At 37.0% G+C, this 19,138-nt stretch overlaps 1 protein-coding gene across 2 annotated transcripts in view; it reads right to left on the bottom strand.

Moving 5' to 3' along the window:
• PRKCB (protein kinase C beta) overlaps nt 1–19,138 on the bottom strand; it is a 650,680-nt gene that overhangs the window by 249,459 nt on the left and 382,083 nt on the right. For both annotated transcript variants that reach the window (XM_069106305.1, XM_069106297.1), the window contains exon 8: nt 12,031–12,127. In XM_069106305.1, the coding sequence (XP_068962406.1) occupies nt 12,031–12,127 (97 nt within the window). The remainder of the gene's footprint in view (nt 1–12,030; nt 12,128–19,138) is intronic.

Here is a 19,138-nt window from a genome sequence, read left to right as displayed (position 1 = left end):
ATATTTGTAATCTCTATAGGCATTGTGAATATGGCATTGCTGATACAATGATGGACATCATCTCATAGTGGATAAACATCCAAACAAAGTCAAGAGGGACTGGATTCAAGTTCTGCCTCTGGCACATAATGGCTTTGTTCCTGGGTCCATTACTCAACCTACCATTGCCTTAAATAGAAATGCATTAATCCTCTCTGGAAACACTATACTAAATAATACCCTTTCAAACAAAATAAAAGGTTTTCTTAGGCCTTAGGTTTTGGAAGATTCCCATTTCTATAAAGTCAATACTTCAGGCTATTGCTTATCAAGGTGAAGCTATTAGCTCAGGACCTACAAATCAAGTCACAAGGTACTCTGCCCTCTTCTAACCAAGCTAAACAGATGATATCCTCTGTAAACATCTAAATAAACCCAGGGCAAAGAGCACAGTTTCTTATTGTTGAATTTATTTAAAAGATTTCCTTTCAAACCTTGTCTCCAATCCAATTACACCAGACACTGAACTGATTACATTAATTTAGATCTAGACACTGTCGTAAAACACAAGAACAAATTCCCTTGTGTGGGGGTATCTAACAGCATTTCCATTGTTCTGAAATCAACAGCATGCTAGGTTAGGCTAAAGACAACCTCTTTTTCCTTCAATTAAAGGCTAGCTTTGGAAGCATAGGGCATTAGGTCCTAATTCCCCCTTTTGGTCTGGCTACCCTTGGGCCATTTTGAAAAACACTAATTTTAAAAGCACATCACAGAATCAGTGAGCTGAAAGAGCATTTAGAGGACAGAATATAAAATGTTAAAACTGAGAGGGGGCTTACTGTATCATACAGAGCTGAAAGGGTCTAAGAACACTGAATTCTCAGTTTCCCTTTGTGTACTGTCTTTCCCCCCTTAGATTAGTAAGCCACTTGAGGGCAGTGACTGTCTTTCTTTATTTTATTTGTATTGTTTAGCATAGCATCCGGCATACTGTAGGCACTTAATAAATGTTTATTGAAATGATGTGAAGGGATCTCAGAATATAGAACATCAGAGCTGGAATAAATATTAGAAGGTAGACCAGCCTAGTGCATGAGTTGCTGTGCCTTTCGTCACTGGCACTCTGTACATCCATCTGGGATGTACCTCTCTGCACTTGGGCTGGTGTTCAGAAGACGATGCATCCGCAGACCTGTACACAAAGGCTTTCCAGCTCAGTAGAGCCTATATCCTGAATGCCTCACACTTGCTCCTTTCCTTGTGACCCTGTTCATATTACTTCCTCACCTAGACTTCCCTCCATCTACTTCTCTACCTTTCTAGATCCCACTTAGCTTTCGAAGCTCTGTTCACAAGTGGCAACAAAGAGTGCTTCAGGGGGACGCTCTCAGGTAAGGATTTACTTAGCTTCAATATAAGTTAACAGTGTGACATGCCATTCACTAATAGGATCTTGGGTTACGTTAATAGAAACATTATGTCCAGAATGAGAGTGGGGACAATCTTACAGTATACGCTGTTCTGATGAGAGTAAATTTGGAATACTGTATTCTGCCATGCATGCTAGGTTTCAGGAAGGATATGGGGAGGATAGAACTCATCCAAAAGATAGCAATAGAATGGCAAAAGGACTAAGCACTTAATCAATGCTCTATCTATCTATGACCAATTAAACAAAGCCAAAAACTTGAGGATTCTTAGCCTGGGGATGGGGGTGGGGAGAGACTTGGATAGGAGCTGATGTAAGAATTTTCTTTAGGAATGTGAAAGGCTTTCTTTCTTTGGAAGAAGGATTAGACTTGATTGGCCCCCAAAGGAAGAAGTAGAAGTAGTGGGTAGAATTATAATGATTGACATCTATACAGCACTTGACATTTTTCAAAGGGATCTCTATGTAGACTGAAGTGTTAAGGGAAGATTTTAACAACATATAAGGGAGGAATTGTCTTAATAATTTGTTCTATACGAGTTTAATGAACTGGAAGGCACAAAGAATTTCATCACTAGAAGTGTTCATGTGGAAAATGAATGACCACTTGTCAGGGATTTTTTTTTTATAGGAGATTTCTGCTCAGTTAGGAGTTGGACTAGGTGATTAACTCTGAGATTCTAAGCTCCACTTCCTTCAGGAAGTCTTCCATAGCTACTCTGTCCTATATTTTTCTTATCCATCTTTAAATTCACTGAATCCCAGAATCCCAGATTTGGTAGACTATCCAGTATGGCTAACCCCAAATGAAACGTTGGCTAAATTTCGGTAGGCAAGCCTCAAATTTTATTTGGCTCATTTTGTTTTCCACCTAGGGAACCTGACCACTGCCTAATTTGTTGCTTTAGAGGCCTTCTCACTTCCCTCTATGTTTTTGCTTTTTTTGTTAAGGTCTCATAGACCTAGTCTTCATACGAAAGGTTCCCCTTAGGTGACTATAAAAGCTTTCCAATTCATCCTTAAATAAAGATCTCTTCTTAATTCTTACTTATAGCTGAGTTGGGAGTTCCATTCATTTCTTCCCTACCTAAGGCCTCAAGCAGTGTGCCTCCCATGACACACAGAATCTTTTTAATTTGAGGGAGTGAGGAAGGGAAAGGGTGGAAAAGAGGGAACAATTAAGGCTCTATTGTCTCTATTGTCCCATCCCAAAGTCCTCACATATAGGACTCCCTTTAGTGGGGAGATGAATGCCCTGCCCTGCAAGAGAGGTGGAGCAGAGTTGGAAAGAGAGTTCTAGCCTTTCACCACTACTTTTTGGGATTCTTCAAGAAAGGATTCCCTTTGAGTCCCCCTTTGGGACTCTTCAGGACCAGTGTCCCTTTGAGATTCCTCAAGCTTAAGTCTTTAAGCATCAAGTAATGTCTTCAGGACTTGAATAGTATCTTCAAGCATTGAGTAGTATCTTCAAGCCTCAAGTGGCATCTTCAAGCAACAAGTAGTATCAAATTGCTTCCAGCACTTCTGGCTTCCAACTTCAAGAGGGAAGATGGAAGAAGAATTCCACCTCAGGTTGCTGAAGGAAAAGACTCTGCAAAGACATGAGTAGAGCTAGAAGTCTGCATCGTGTGTCTTCCTTTAACTTGTTACTCTAGAGCCTAGGGAGGTTCCCCATGGATGAGATCTGGGATCCTTTCTCTTGGCTGAGTTGAGTTATTTTGCTCCCAATAGGACAGCATCTTCATTCTGTATTGTCTGGTATACATTCTCCTGTGTATACCTTCTCTGATTTCTGTTTGGCTATAATTTGGATAAATGAGGTTTTGTTTTGTTTTTTTATTATTTGCTATGCATATCCATTGTGGAACTTGTATCAGATGTGAAAGGGGTTAAGCCTTGAATTTGGAACTTGGGGCCTCCTTCCCCTAAATATGACAAAGTAATCATAAGTTACATGGAATTTGGTCAAATTTCCTAGATAAACAGTATCTAAGGAAGAAAATATCTATGCATTTAGCCTGGTATCCCCTTTCTCTCAGAATAGAGGGATCTCTGGATGTCTATTCCGCTTCCCATGGACAATTGTCTTCCTTATACCTTTATATCTTACTTCATTTCTACTCTCACCCCACATTCCCCACTCAGTGCCAACAACACAATTATCCAGAGACTTAAATCTCTGGACAGCAATAGAGATACTGATGGTAAAAGAGGAAAGCTGATATGCACTGGGGCAGACACAACCCAATAGAAAAAATATATATCCCCACCATACTCCTACACTGTACAGTGCTAGGTATATAGGGGTTCAATAGGATTTTACTGATAGCATTAGTGAAAATATTTGAAATACCCTATGGGCAAGTAGAAAGTTGGAATGGATGAACTCTGTGTTTTAGATAACATGTTAAATATCATTTGTTTTTACATGACCTAAATTTTCCCCTGTATTTTCTCCTGTTCTATCTCTCAGAGATTCATCCCTTATAAACAAAGAAGTTATTTTTTTTAAAAGAGAGAGATAAAAATCAGCAAAACTGACTGATACATTTGACTTTCCTTTTAGATAGATATTATAATGATATTTTAAAAGACTCCTCTATGCCTAAAAATTATAGCGATTTTGCATAAATTCCTTGTACTGTGTTAAAGGTTATTTGTTTCTATTGAGAAAGTTTTTAATGTGCTTAATTATGCTAGTTTTCTTAAGGTTAAATCATTGTTGCTTTCCTAATATAAATTCAGTTTGGCCACAGTGAATGATCCCTTAACTAAATTTCTGTACTCTGACAAAATTTTATTTAAAATTATTAATTGACATTAGTAATATTGGTTAATAATTCTCCTTTGCTTTAGCCTTCCATGGTTTATATACTAGGTCTATATTTCATAAAAAGAATTTGGCAGACTGCTTTCTTTCTAGAATTGGAGAATAATTTGGTCAGTATTGGTATTGATTATTCTTTAAAAGTTAATAGAATTCTCCTATAAATCCATCAGGAACAGGAGGTCACAGAAATAATATTAAACACATGTTGATTTTAGGAGAAAAATATAAATTATGTTGAAATCAAATAAATGACCTGATAATGAAGAACCATTTTACTGACTCCAATTCTGTCTAATCTCTTGCTAGGTTTAAATTACTAAACCATAAGGAAGGAGAATATTTTAATGTTCCAGTTCCTCCTAAAGGAGAAGAAGGCCATGAAGAGCTCCAGCAGAAATTGGGTTTTATATTTCCTTTACAACTAATTCTATTTCCTTTTTTATAAAAATAGGATTATTTGTAATTCTATTTGGTGTCCTCAGTTTGGGTAGTTTACATTTTTGAAGGCAGTCCTCTTTCTTTTGTATTCTTAATTTTGTGGGCTTATAATTATGCATAGGAGGTTCTGTATGTTCTTTTATTTTTAATGGGTTTTTTATGGTTTTACCCTACTTTATTTGATTTTTTTCCTTTTTAATCAGATTTGGCTAATGGTTTTTTGTTGTTGTTCAGTTGTTTTCAGTCATGTCTGACTCTTCATGAGCCCATTTGGGGTTTTCTTGGCAAAGATACTAGAGCGGTTTGCCATTTCCTTCTCCAGCTCATTTGAAAGATTAGAAAAACTGGGTTAGGAGACTTGCCCAGGGTCACAAAGTTAGTAAGCATCTGAGACCAGATTTGAACTCATGAAGAGGAGTCTTTCTGACTCAAAACCTGGCAGTCTATCTACTGCACCACCTAGCTTCCCTGAAGGCTTCTTTTGTCCCTTTAACAAATCAGTTTATAGTGGGCTTTTTTTTTCATATCTATAGTCTATTTGGATTCAATTTACCTATTTCTCCTCTAATTTGCAATATTTTTTATTCTTTCCTCTTTTATGTTTATCTGAGGGTTGCTTATTTGTTGGTTTTCTAGTTTTCAAATATACATTCAGCTCATTCTCTCCTTTTCCATGTTTAATGTTCTTTTTATATAAATTATTTTCCTCTGAGAGCTACTTTAGCTGCATCTTAAATTTTATTATATTATTTCATCACTGACATTGTCTTTTACACAATTATTCAGTCAGTAAATAAGCATTTATTAAAGGCTTACTATTTGTCACTGTGATAAACACTGGGGATACAAAGAAAGTCAAAAATAGTCCCTGTCCTCAAAGAACGTACATTCTAATTAGAGAGACGATATATAAATAATTAGGTACACAGAAGACATAGGTATAGTTTGATGGAGGGTTCATCGTATTCATCATTTCTCTGTTTTCCTCTTTGAGTCTTCTCATTATTTAGGATTGCTTTATTAAGTCCCCATTTGTGTAAGTATCCTTTGTGCTTCCTAAAGTGAGTACTATTTTTATTCTATTACAATCTTTAATGAATATGGTTAATGTTCCCGCCTTTTTACATTAAATTGCAATACCAATGTGCTCTAATATGCACTGAATTAGAATAAAAGTTCCACGAGAAATATGTATAGTCTTTAGTCATTCAATACAAAAGATTTATAAATGTTTTGGCTCTAATTTTTCCATGAATTTGCTCAATTCTATATTTTCCTTTTTTAATCTTTATTTTTCAATTTATCCAATATCGGGAGAGAAATATTAAAGTTTTCTACTATTATTGTATTGCTACATCTTCTTGCAATTCAGTTAATTTTTCCTTTATGAATTCAGATGCTATAGCATTTGACACATGCAAGATTAATAGTGACTTGCTGTTTGTGCAGCATTATGCAGTATCTTTGTTTAATTGTGTTTAATATTGTGAATTTTTGGTTTTGCCTTGTCTGATTAAATGACTGAAACACTTTCTTATTTAAATTAATTTGATGCATATTAAATTTTGTTCTAGCCTTTCCTTTCTATTCTATATGTGTCTGTGCTTTTAAAATGTGTTTAAACAACAGAATTTTAAGTTTTGTTTTCATAGCCAATCTGTCCCCCTCTTTTATTTTATTGGATATTTTAATCCATCCACATTTAAAGTCATTGGGAAAATTAGAATAATATTTTGTTCCATATGTGTTTTGAACAGCTATTTTTTTTAATGAATTGGCTTTTTTTCTTGGGATCCCCTTGTTCTTTCCAAAAACAACTTGTCCCCACAATTAGTCTTAATTAAAGTCAACCCTATTCCCATAGACTCTCTTCCTCTCACTCTCAAACCTCCCCATTATTGTTGGTCAACCTTTTTTCTAGTATGGGAGTTTTTCTTAACTCATTGACTCCTTTTTAAAAAATTCCTTTTATTTATTTGGCTAATTCCTTCCTTCTTTTCTTACCTTTTTTTCTTGCTCTCAATTAAGTAGTTAATTCAAAATCATTGTTTCTTTTTTCCCTAACAACTTCTTTTGTTTGTTAGTTTTCTTCTTTTTCGAAAAAGGACTGCTGTACCTTGATCTCTTCATTTATTCTTTCCCTTTTCTGTCTAATCTAAGCTTTTGTTCTTTGAATAATGGTCTTTTTACTTATTTATTCCATCTTTGGTCTCCTTGTGTTCTTCATGAAATTACAGTTACTAAAGTATGAAGTTTAAGTTCTTTCTTCCAACTAATATCTGTGTTATTACCTTATAGGTTTTCCCCCATCACCTTTTTTTTCTGTTGAGACTCACTCTCAAAGTATCAATTTCTGGGGAAAGTAATGAGCATAGATGCATTGTCCCTTTGTGGTAGTGGGAGGAAAGAATGCAATAAGTATTTACATAGTGCCTTCTATATGCTAAGCACTTTCACAAATATGATCTCATTTGATCTTCACAACAAATGTGTGAGGAAGGTACTATTATCCAAATTTTGCAGTTGAAAAAACCAAGGTAAATGGAAGTTGACTGACTTGCCCAGGGTCAAACAGCTAGTAATCATCTCAGGTCTTTCTGACTCCAGGTCCAACTCTCTCTGTCAGTAGCAGTAGCACCACCAGCACCCCTTGCTACTATTTTTCAATGTCACAATTTATTCAATCCAATTCTACACCCTAACTTTTCCATGATCTTTTCTTTCCAATTTTCTATTCAATCTTCTCCCTGGGTCAATGCATGTACACCCTTCTATATATTGATTGCCCTGAAGACTTCTCATTTCCTTTGTCCAGAAGTAGGATGCTATCCATGAAAGTACAATGTTCTCTTAAAGGAAATGGTCACCCCATGCACTGAATCCCTGAAGACCTGCTCCTCCTTCATCACTTCTATTTTTCAAAATTCTGTTTTCATTTTTATCTTCTGGTGTACTTTCAGAAAGAAATGTTTTAATGGTATCTCCTCCTCCACCTTTTTTAATACAATAAAATGTCTTATTTGTTTTAGATTTTTCTCTTATAGTTCTATAAAAAATGAATTAACTTGTTTTATTGTGTTTTTGCTTTCCTTGGTAGTGGTATTTATATATACCTTCCCCATGTTTCTATTGTTTAAGATTTTTGCACGTCAAATACTCTGTCTGCCTTTTTTTTCAGGAAGGTTTCAAATCTTTTTCTTTTATTGAGCATTCATCTTTTTCATTAATAGGATGACTTTTTCAGAATATGTCATTATGTGTTGTATCTTGAGCTTCTTTTTTTCTGAATATTTTATACCAATCCCTTCTGAGTTTTTTGGTGATTGTACAATAATCTTGTGTCATTCAAATTTTCTTTCTTTTATATTTGAAAATCTTTTTTCCTGGTTCCATGGAGAATTTATCATTTGTCATTGGAATTGTAAGATTTACTTAGTATGCGTTTTAGAGTTTGAAGTTTAAGATTTCTTTCTTTGTTTTTTTCTGCTGGCAATCTGTGGGTTCTTTTGAATAATACTTTGTTTGCTATATTACAAAGTTCTGGCCAGTTTTCTTGCATTATTTCTTATACAATAGTATTCAGTTTTTTATTTGTCATGTTCTTCTAGGAGGCCTCTGTTCCTTAAGTAGTTTCTATGCGTCAAATACAGATTTGAGATCAGTTCATTTGGCATCTATAGTGATCTGGCTCTCCTTTTGCACTACTACTTTTTCTTTGTCTTCTTCCAGATTATTCTTTATTTTAGTGTATTTATATTCTCAATATGTTTTCCAATCTTTCATTTATTTAGACACTTTGGATTTACCATCTAGTGAAGTTTTTCTATTCTGTTATTTTTTTCCTGCTGTTCAGGCCCTAAATTATGACATCTATTTCTTCTAATTTCTTTGAAGATTCTGATTCATCTCTTGAATCATTCTGGAACATTCTACTGTGGTTTCATGATATCTTGGGAATCTACAGGGCTGTGTACTTCATCAGATATTGGTTCAATTTCCTTTGTCATGAAATATTTATTTAGAGATTTGTAATCTTTTGGATTCTTTGGCAATCACTTCTAATTTCATTATCTTCTCTGCTGATTTATCTGTTTGTGCTCCAGGGTTTTTAACTGAATTTTCTTCCTCTTAAAATCTCTGTTGCTTTTAGCCTTTTTCCCTTAATTATTCTCTTGCTGGTGCTCTTCAGATACCTCTGTCTATGATACTTGTTTTATCCCTGTAGCTGGTCTTCAAGTTTGTCTCAATTTTCCTCCACGTCAGTTAGCTCACTTTTCCCTGTCCTTGGTCCTTAACCTTCTGGTGGTACAGTCTTGACCCCAGATAGATTCCAATCTCTTTTGTCTCAGGTCTGGTAAAGTCTTACATGTTAGGTTGCTATCCCAGTTTCTCCATTCTTTGATTCTTTGGCTAGCCTGCATAGGTTTCTGCCACTTTTTGGAAGATTGCAGGATGGTAGAATGGATATTTTAGAAAGAGTTTATGCCACCTTGGAGTTCTATAACCCAGAAGGGTACTGTAGGTAGAAGGGAAGTATGTAGTGCCACCACCCACCCACATTCATTCCTCTCCTCTACTGTTGAGCAGAACTGAGATCCACTGCTTGATGCAACAGAATGCCAAGGGAAAGGCAGTGGCAGCATGTGTCAGTAGAGTCTGCAGCAAAAAAAGAAACCTTGAGAAGGTCCCAATACATAGCCCATGGGTTATTTCATAAACTCTGCTTTGGTTTGGATTCAGGTAGAGAAGGGGTGGCTAAGCTAAAGAGTTATGGTGTGGCATTCTTCATTTCTAATTCATAGTGCTATTCCTTTGTTGGCCTCTTTGTCTTCTTTATATATGGAAACAATTATAATTGCTCTACCTCTGGCATAGAATTCCTCATTTGTATTCCTTTGTAAGTTAGCCAGGACTGGAGAAATCACTTTCTAGCTTCTTGATCACATGACATGGTCCTGAGTGAACACTCAATGCATCTCTCAGTTGTTTTACAATTTTAAACAGATATCTCAATTACTCACTTGCAAAACTTAAAATTTCTAAGATTTCAATAAGATATCAGAAGGAAAACAATAGTTGATTCTTTTTCTGAACAAAGATGACATTCCTTCATTGCCAACAGGAGAGACTGTACTTTGAGCTATTTCTTTGATAAAAGAGATAAGCAACACAGAGCCATCCACACCCTTTTGCTCTCTATGGTGAAGGACCCACATTTGCAAGATGGCAATTTGGCTTAGGTTGGGGTGTCTGTGGTTATGGACCATAATGAGGCTAACTTGCCCACATGATCACACCCATCATTGCATTGGCATGATCAGAAGCAACCTACACTGTACAGTATGTTATTGTTATATATGTGTGTATATATATATGTATATATATATATATATTCATGTATACCTGTTGCATCACATTTTCAAATTGATCCATCTTGCCACTTAGTCCTTTTGCTTCCAGAGTTAACTCTAGTTATGCTATTGTATGATATCATGAGGATACTGCTTCCCTTGGTGCTATGGGCCCAACACAGACATAAAGAGTACTTTAGAGCTATAACCTGTGATATTTCATGTAGCCTAATCTAGAGTTAGTGCTCATTAATAGCCAGTGACTAGTTCCCCAACAACTTTCTATTACCTGTGGAAAAATATGGCCTGACTACCAAAGAAAGCTTTCTCCCTTGGGAACAAACAGATAAGAAATCATTCCCTGGACCTCTTCTAAATGATCAAGTTCAAATGGAAACAATCTTATAAATGGACAACTAGGGTCAGAATCCCAACACTGTTGGCAAAGGCTTTATTGGGTCAAATGATCTCTTCAGTTCTAACAATGAAATGCACTAGATATTCATGCAAACAAAACAAAACCTTATTTTGCAAAAGAGGATCAATGAAACATTTAACAACATACACAGAAGGAAGTTTCAAAGCTGACAGAGAGAAGCAGAGTAATTGTTACTGTTTTGTTAATATACTCTACAACATAATAGCTCAGGGGGCGGCTAGGTGGTGCAGTGAATAGAGCACCAGCCCTGGAGTCAGGAGGACCTGATTTCAAATCCGCCCTCAGACACTTAACACTTACTAGTCCTGTGACCTTGGGCAAGTCACTTAACCCCAATTGCCCTACCTTCCCCCCTCCAAAAAGCAAACAAACAAACAAACCCATAATAGCTCAGAGATTCATATAAATTTATTTATGGTCTTTGTACAATGAAATGTTCATTTTGTTTGATATTTGTTAGCCTTACAATATTTGTTTTTCAAACTTGTGTTTGCTTAGTAGAGGCAAGTAGCCAAAATGAGATCGCCATAAGGTTATGGCTAATGTGGTTCTTATAGATCTGTTGTGTTTATAGGTATCAACACATGAGTATCTGTACCAGATATGGGGCTAAACTTGCTCCTTAAACTTATATGTTTTCATGATTTCTCTTTTGGAAATATTTGATAATTGTCATTATCAGTCATACTTACATGATAAGAGGAGGCAAGTAAGGTTTTTGTTGGTTATCAGTCATATATCAACCAACAGATACTATCTGATAGTGTCTATGTTTTGTTTGTTTTTTTTACTGTAGAAGTGTGGATTTCATACCTTTCTTCTCTCCTTTAAACTCTACCCATTCAGGCTTCTCCTTAACATAATGGTGGCAGTACAGTAAAATGGAAAGAATGCTGACTTTGGAGTTAGATGATTTGGGAGGTTTTTGTTTTTGTTTTGTTTTATTTCCCACTCAGTTCTGCCACTTGTTATTTGTGGGACCCTGTGCAAATCATTTACCCTCTCAATTAACTCAGTTTTCTTACCTGCAAAGTGAGGGTATTGGATTAAGTGGCCTTTGGCATCTTTTAAGCTCTACATTTATGTTCCTGTGACCTTTAAGGTCCCTTCCAATTCTATATCTGTGATCTTACAAAGACCATCCAATGAGAGGAAGTCATCAGTAATTCAAAAATCTCATATAATCCCAAATACCAGTGCTTTAATTGCATGTCATCCCAGCTTATCATCACAATAACCCTTGGATTTAGGAGCTATCATTATCCAGATCTTAAAGATGAAGAAACTAAGGTGGGCAGAGGTTAAATGACTTGCCCAGGGTCACACAGCTAGCAAGTTGCTAAGACCAAACTGAGCTCAGGTCTTCTTGACTCTAGGTCCAACATGATGTCCTCTCTGACATCTAGATATTTGTCACTGGGGAAAATATCAATAATAACATAATTAGACTATATTCTAGAGAAGGAGCAAGAAAACTATGCTATAAACATGAAGATCATCACATATTATATACATGCAACTCTCCAAATGACCAGAAAAACACAAAAACAAAAACACTCACCTCAAATTTCTGCCGGAGCTCTTCATTACCTTCTTCTCCTTCAGGGGGAACTGGAACATTAAAATACTCTCCTTCCTCTTGACTTAGTAATTTAAACCTGGAGAGAGATAAGACCGAACCAGTTAGAAAAATGGCTCTCCTTTATCGGGTGGTTTCAACAACATTTTTTTTCTCCTAAAATCAACATGTGTTGAATATTATTTCTGTGACCTTTTCTTGGGTACTCCTACCAAACTTGAAGAAAACAGCTCTTAGCTCCCAGAAAAGATTAGCTCACATTTATAAAGCACTTTACTGTTTAAAAAATTCTTCCTTCCAAACAATACTGTCAGTAAAGTCGTATTCCCATTTTACAAATGAGAAACATAAGGTTCAATAAAGCGAACTGAATGATCCAAAGTCATGTACTAATAATAATAACTCACATTGGTACAAGACTGGATGGTTCACAAAGGGCTTTCTTCAGAACCATGTGAGATATGTATTACAGTATTACTAAGAAATCTGGTGAACTGGCTTGCCCAGGGTCATATAGCAACTAGTAATGTCAGTATCCTGGTCAGAGAGAGAGAATGTAAGAGTTATGAGTTGTCAGCATTCTAGCAAAGAGTAGTAGTCAGCTGCTCACATCAGAGCTGTAGTGGTTCACCATTAAAGACATAGTAGAATAACAAGAAGAAAAGAATTATAGAATATACATTTCTGTGAAGCCATATAGCCATTTCCACTGCTGTCAGAGAATGACTTTGACTCAAGTGGGCCTCTGAGACACAGGAAAGTCATGGGTATGTTGTCAGAATTCCTGAAAGACTTTGATGAAGATGCATCTCTGGGTGTCTCCCCTATGATACCAACCCCTGGGGAAGTGACTAGAGGGAATGATATATGTGATTATATTTTCCCTTTGATTCTAAGGAATCTTAGACACTGGGGCTATGTCTGATACTTCCTCAATGGCCAAGGGTCAGCCTTCTGCTAGCTAACTTTGTAATAATAAGTCCTTCTTTAGTCACACTGATTGCATCTTGGATACAGTACCCATGCCATCAATCTCAGGGGTGGCACAACAGGCACCATGAATCTGGCTTCTTTTTCTCTTCCCTCCCACCTTACAGATTGTTCACAGGTTAAAGGAACAGCTGCATGGACAGCAAAGAGTAATTACCAAAAGGGTATTACAAGATTGTTCTATTCATGTCACTATAACTGCATCCCCAGGCCAGTAAACTGCTGCAACAATCAGTGGAACCATCAATTCTACCCCACCCACACCCAGAGCATGCTGCCACATGGACATGAATATTTTTGGTCCATGAAAATTGGCATTCAATACATGGCCTCATCTCTTTGTAACAGGACAAACATGGGTGGCCTTCTTGAGAAGGAAAATTAGGAAAAAGTACCTACAATAAGGCAGTTGCCTTCAGAGAAATAGAGAGAGCCCTATTGGGAGATTAGAAGCACCTTATTTTGGGTGCGACAGATGGAAATGTAATGCAGTTACAGAAAGATCTGGATTAAAATTGTAGACTGTTATATAGTGCTTTAAGGTTTACAAAGCATCCTAGATGGATTATTTCATTTGAAAAAACAAGGGGACCAGATAGTAGATGCCTATAACCAATGAGTTTCAGCAATTATATTCAATTGCAGATGGGAAAAAAAGAAATAATTGGGAAGTTGTTGAACAAAGAGCTAAAAGACTGAATTTCTGGACTTTGGGCTCCCATACACTTTATTAGAGTAATAGATATTAATGTAACAGCTAATAACTGACTGGATAAAAAAAGAGAGAGAGAAAAGGAGAATTTATAGTCAGAAGTCTAGCAAAAAAGCCATTAGGGAGTGAGAGAGTCCCGAACTGGTAGAGTTAAAGACAAGTATATACAGGGGCCCATAATCTCCAAAGGTGTGAGAGTTCCAAAATGATCTTTGCTTCTGTCTCAGTGCTACTGACCAACAGGAATCAACAATGCTAGATAAACACAGCGGGGTGACGCTTTGAGAATGAAGATCAGGCAGGAGGAAAATGGGGATTTCTGGAATAGAGAGGACTAGGGTAGGATAAAATAGGACAGCATGGCATAGGATGGCACAGGGTAGGATAGGATAGTATTCCAAGTCAATTCAATATGCATTTATTAGGTGGCATTTTTTAGAAGATATCCAGGAAAGATTTTTTTTTAATCCAGTCAACCTTTCAAGTGAGTTTTTTTTTCCTTTTTCTACACTATTCTAAATCACCATCAATGTGAATGCATCTGGAAGTTTGGCATCATGAAGGTCACAATCTGGATAACTGACAGTTCCTGTTAATACTGTCATGAAATGGAACCTCCTGGAGGGTAAAGCATCCAGATGTGTAGCCCTGGGTGGCTTAAATATCCTTATGGCTGCTTCAGTTTTGTATTTTTTTGTCCAAATGTTTTGTTGACATATAATGAAGAGAGAGAAAGATTGAGTCATATGACTTTACTTGGTAGACAAGCTGGGCTTAGGAAGGAAAAAAAATAAACATATAATTTATTTCTAGATTCAGGAAAGGCTCAAGAGAAATGGGGGAAATCAATTAAAAGAGAAAGTTATCTTTTCAGGAATGTTAAATGACTAACAGGGCAGCTGAATGGGACAGTAGATAGAGCACAAGGCCTGGAGTCAGGAAGACCTGAGTTCAAATCCAGCCTGTGCAATCCTGGGCAAGTCACTTAACCCTGTTTTCCTCAGTTTCCTCATCTGTAAAATCAGCTGGAGAAGGAAATGGCAAACCACTCCAGTATCTTTGCTAAGAAAACCCCAAAAGGGGTCATAAAGAATCAGATATGACTGACAACTGAACAACAAATGACTAAACCCTCTTAAAAGTTTTCTCAAGTTAATATAACATTAACCATAAGAAATTTTGCTAAAATTCCAAGATTTCAGCACAGATCATATAAGGAGATGCTTGATCCCCCCCTCCCCAATATGTACAAATTCATCTTTTCCTTCTTATTGTCCCTTTCCCACTCACAGAATCTTAGCTGAAATAAATGTCCTCTCTGTCTCCCTTGCCCCCAATTTCCCTCTCTCCATATCTTCCTTTCTCCTCCTTCCTCTGCCATCTCTCCTCTCTGCCCCATCTTGCTTATATATAATCTTCCAACAAAATCAACTCTTCATGTCCTTTCTCCCTCTCTGTTTCCCTGTCTTTTTCCCTTCCTCTCCTCCAATCAAATGTTAGCATTGAGATCATCTCTCTTTCTCTCCCTAGCTTTTTCTCCTCTCATCCTGTCCACCTCTGTCTATGTTATATGACTCTAAGCAGAGCACCAGAAAATGGCCACTCAGGGTTTGGGTAGACCAGTATATTAGCTTGATACAGTAGGAATAATACCCTGAGCAAGGCTGATCAAACCTGATAGAAGAATATCTAAAAAAAATCACATCAAATGGAAACTATATCATGAGCCAGTGGTAGCAGGAACAGAAGCATGAGCAGGAAAGAATTCAGAGTATTTCAACAGAACTCTATGACAATAGGCCTTATCAGCCTCATCACTACTATCCATTATCATTCCATATTTCCGTGGCATTTTACAAAGCATTTTCCTAAAAACAACCCTGTGATGTAGGCAGAACAGGTACTATTGTCTCTTTTTTACAGGTGAAGAAATTGGTGCTCAGAGAGAGAAAGAGGTTGGTCCAAGGCCACATTCTATTCTTGATCAACCTGAGTAACAGGCCCACTGTTAAAGTGTTTCACTTGACAGACTAGGAATGTGCTGCTATTTTTATTTTATTATATCTAATATATTGATTGGCTGGAGAAGGAAATGCCCAGACACAAGCAAATGGATTTACCTGCAGAATATTGGTATTCACTTTATATAACAGATGTATTTGTAAAAAGTTGAATGTAAATAATTTTTTTAAAATCAACTCTCTCAAACCAGAGGAGTTGGCTATTAAAAAGAATTTATTTGCAAAGTGAATTCTTCTATAAACAAAAATCACTTCCTAATTTATCCTCCAGGGCAACAAGGTGATATTGTAGATAAAAGTACTGGGTCTGGAGTCAGGAAGACTTATCTTACTGAGTTCAAATCTGGCCTCAGACACTTACTAACTGTGTGGCTCTTACTAGAAAGTCACTTAACATAATTTGCCTCAGTTTTTCCATATGTAAAAATGAGCTGAAGAAAGAAATGGCAAGCTACTCCAGCATCTTTGTGCAGAAAACCCCAAATAGTGTCATAAAAAGTCAGATATGACTGAAAAAAAAGACCAAAACAACAAATTTATCCTCTTTGTTAAATTCAGATATATATGTATACATATATATGTGTGTGTGTGTGTGTGTGTGTGTGTGTGTGTGTGTGTATATGTGATAGGTTTGTTTAAAACAAGGTACTTCGTTCTATATCTATCATTCTCAATATTGTGGATCATAGGAGACAGTATGTGGGCATGGGCATGCTATGACAGTATTTAAGGAATTTAAAATTTTTGAGAAGCAAAGGTGATGGATCCTTAGAAATGTGGTAGACTAATGATGGCTGGAGGAACAATGTCAGAGCATCACCTTTGAATGAAAAGGGCAATCAGCAAATGGAGTCTAGAAGAAGATGAGAAGAGCCTTAACGGGTTTTTCTTCCCTTGTTCTAACAGGGGCTGGCTATGTGGCCAGGAAAAATTAGTTAAAAAATATACAATGGCCCCATGGCTAGGAAAGAATTATTTTAGAACAATCCCCATTCCATAATTTAACAGTTATCTATTCTGTGATTCTTTTTAGTACTGTAAAAAAAGGCCATTTGAGAAATCCAATTTCTGTATCCAGGTGAACTAATAAGAGGGAAAAGTGTGAGTGTGGGGAATTGAAAAAGGCTAGACAGTGAGTATTGGCATACCATAGTGGCATGTACCACCCCCCAAGAGCTTAGGAGGTGATCTAAGGTGTGGTGCAGAAGAGAAAGAAGACCCTCCCCCCAGGTGGCATGGGAACTAATTCATCTCCACTCCCAACAGCATCCTGTTTCTTCACATCAAACAAAATTTTAAAGATCCATAGGTCTATCCTTTTGTGGGTCAAAAGATCAGCAGTCCTGTAATAGGTTGTATAGATGTAGGAAAAAATGCTAAAATCACCAATTGACTTAAATCAAGAAAATATTCAGAGCCAAAGTATTTCATCTGGCCTTGGACTGAGCTCCAGTTCAATCTACGACCTCTTTCTGGGCAGAGATAAGGAGAGAACATTTTTTTCAGTTGGGCTTTATCTACAGAACAAATATCTACACTGAAGCAACAAAATGTAATTCCACTGTGCCTAGCATTGGATAGACTCTTCCTCTGAGTCACTTTTCCTCATTTACTGCAGATGTTTAGATACAAAAACCTCAGACCATTTCCCTTTGCTTTATTCCAGGAAAATCCTGCGACAAGGACAATAATTTGGCTTTTCCCTTGCAATGGCTTAAAAAATAACATTAAAAAATCACCAGATTTCCTTGCAAAGTGGTCATACCTTTTATTCCAGTTTTTAAGCACTTAAATAAAGAGTTTCACCATTTTTTCATATGAAAGAAAGTAGTCAGAGCCAGCAGTGGGAGGCAGATGATAAAAAAAGGAAAAAATATACAAGGGCATTGGGGAGAGATGGGGGGCAGGGAGGAGATGGAGTTGAAGGAGAAATAAAAGGTCTGCTCATGAAATAATTGCATATATCCAGCTATTCCATTCAGCCCCAAATGAAAGTGTGACCACTATATAATTGACCACAATTACTTGAGTCAATAGATCACAGAATGCTAAAATGTTAGAGCTGGAAGGGTCCTTAGAAAATAGAACATGAGAGGTAGAAAGGGGCTTATGACTATTTTGTTCATTCCACTAATTTTATAAATAAGGAATCTGAGACCAGAGAGAGAGAAAGAGATTTGTTCAAGAGTAGGCAGCCAGTGAGGGGCAGAGCAGGGCCCAAAACTTTTCCTTAATGGGTTGGTTTGTTTCTGTTTGGGCCTGTGATTTCATTACTGTAAGGCAGTGGTCTCACACTCAAACAGAAACAGATCCCTGTGGGACACAAGTTGACTTAGAAAACGACGAATTAATATTATCTATGTTGTACTGTATTTTTAAAAAAAACATTTCCCAATTATATTTTGATCTGATTTGGGTCAAAGTTGAAAATTTTGCTGGCCCTTGTGGGCTGGTACTGAATATCTAATACCTCTAAGTAGGGAATTACCACTTGGGGTACTCAAGAGGTTTAGTGATTTTCCTGTGGTAACATAGCCAGAATCTGTCAGAGGCAAGACCTGAACCCAGGTGTCCCTGAGTCAATTTTCATTTAATAATCAGTTATGGATATATCACTATCCACTACTAAGGATATTACTAGTTCCCTATATCATTCCATCCAGGGAGTAACCAGGGAAGCAGGGCCTATCCATATGTCTTGTCATCTGCCCTGTCACTGATCAACCCTGCCTCCAACAGATTAACATGGCAGACCAGACCTCTAGATATCATCCCCCCTCCCCCACACACACACCAACCCCCCTCCCCTATTCAGGGAAAAGAATTCACTCAGCTTTGTAATTCTGCTCCAGGGCTGGGTGGTCCTGAATGATGAGTGGTTACAAACCCATCTAACCTATTACCTATAGTCAACCACAGTCTATGTTTCACATTCTATCAGGTCATTTACCAGGAAACCAGGACTTACTCTGGCATTTTGCACTGTACCTTGCCTCCACGTGATAAGCCCTAGCATATCCCACTTTCTACCTCTGGCTCTGCTCCTCAAAAGGGCATGACAATCTGCTACTCTATGGCTTTGCTACAATCTTTGGGACTCCTCAGATCAATATTCTCTTTTTTGGCTAACACTATGTCATGTCTCCTGTTAGAATGGAAACTTCTTGAGGGAAGGGGCTATCTCACTTTTATATGTATCCTCAACATCTAACACAGTACCTTATACAGAGTATATGTTCAATAACTTTTTTCATTCATTAATTAACCCTTCTTCAATGTCTCATTGTAGCACAGATGTGACCCTTGAGTTCATAAATGTTTGAAGAACAAACTGATAGGTCCTTCCTACCAGTCTGGAAGGACTGTG

The sequence above is a fragment of the Petaurus breviceps genome, unplaced genomic scaffold, assembly GCF_028583685.1.
Source record: "Petaurus breviceps papuanus isolate PSGF00001 unplaced genomic scaffold, PetGlider_PUasm1.0 138, whole genome shotgun sequence".
Taxonomy (NCBI): Eukaryota; Metazoa; Chordata; class Mammalia; order Diprotodontia; family Petauridae; genus Petaurus; species Petaurus breviceps.
Note: the sequence above shows the minus strand (reverse complement) of the source record. Positions and strands in the feature narration are given on the sequence as shown.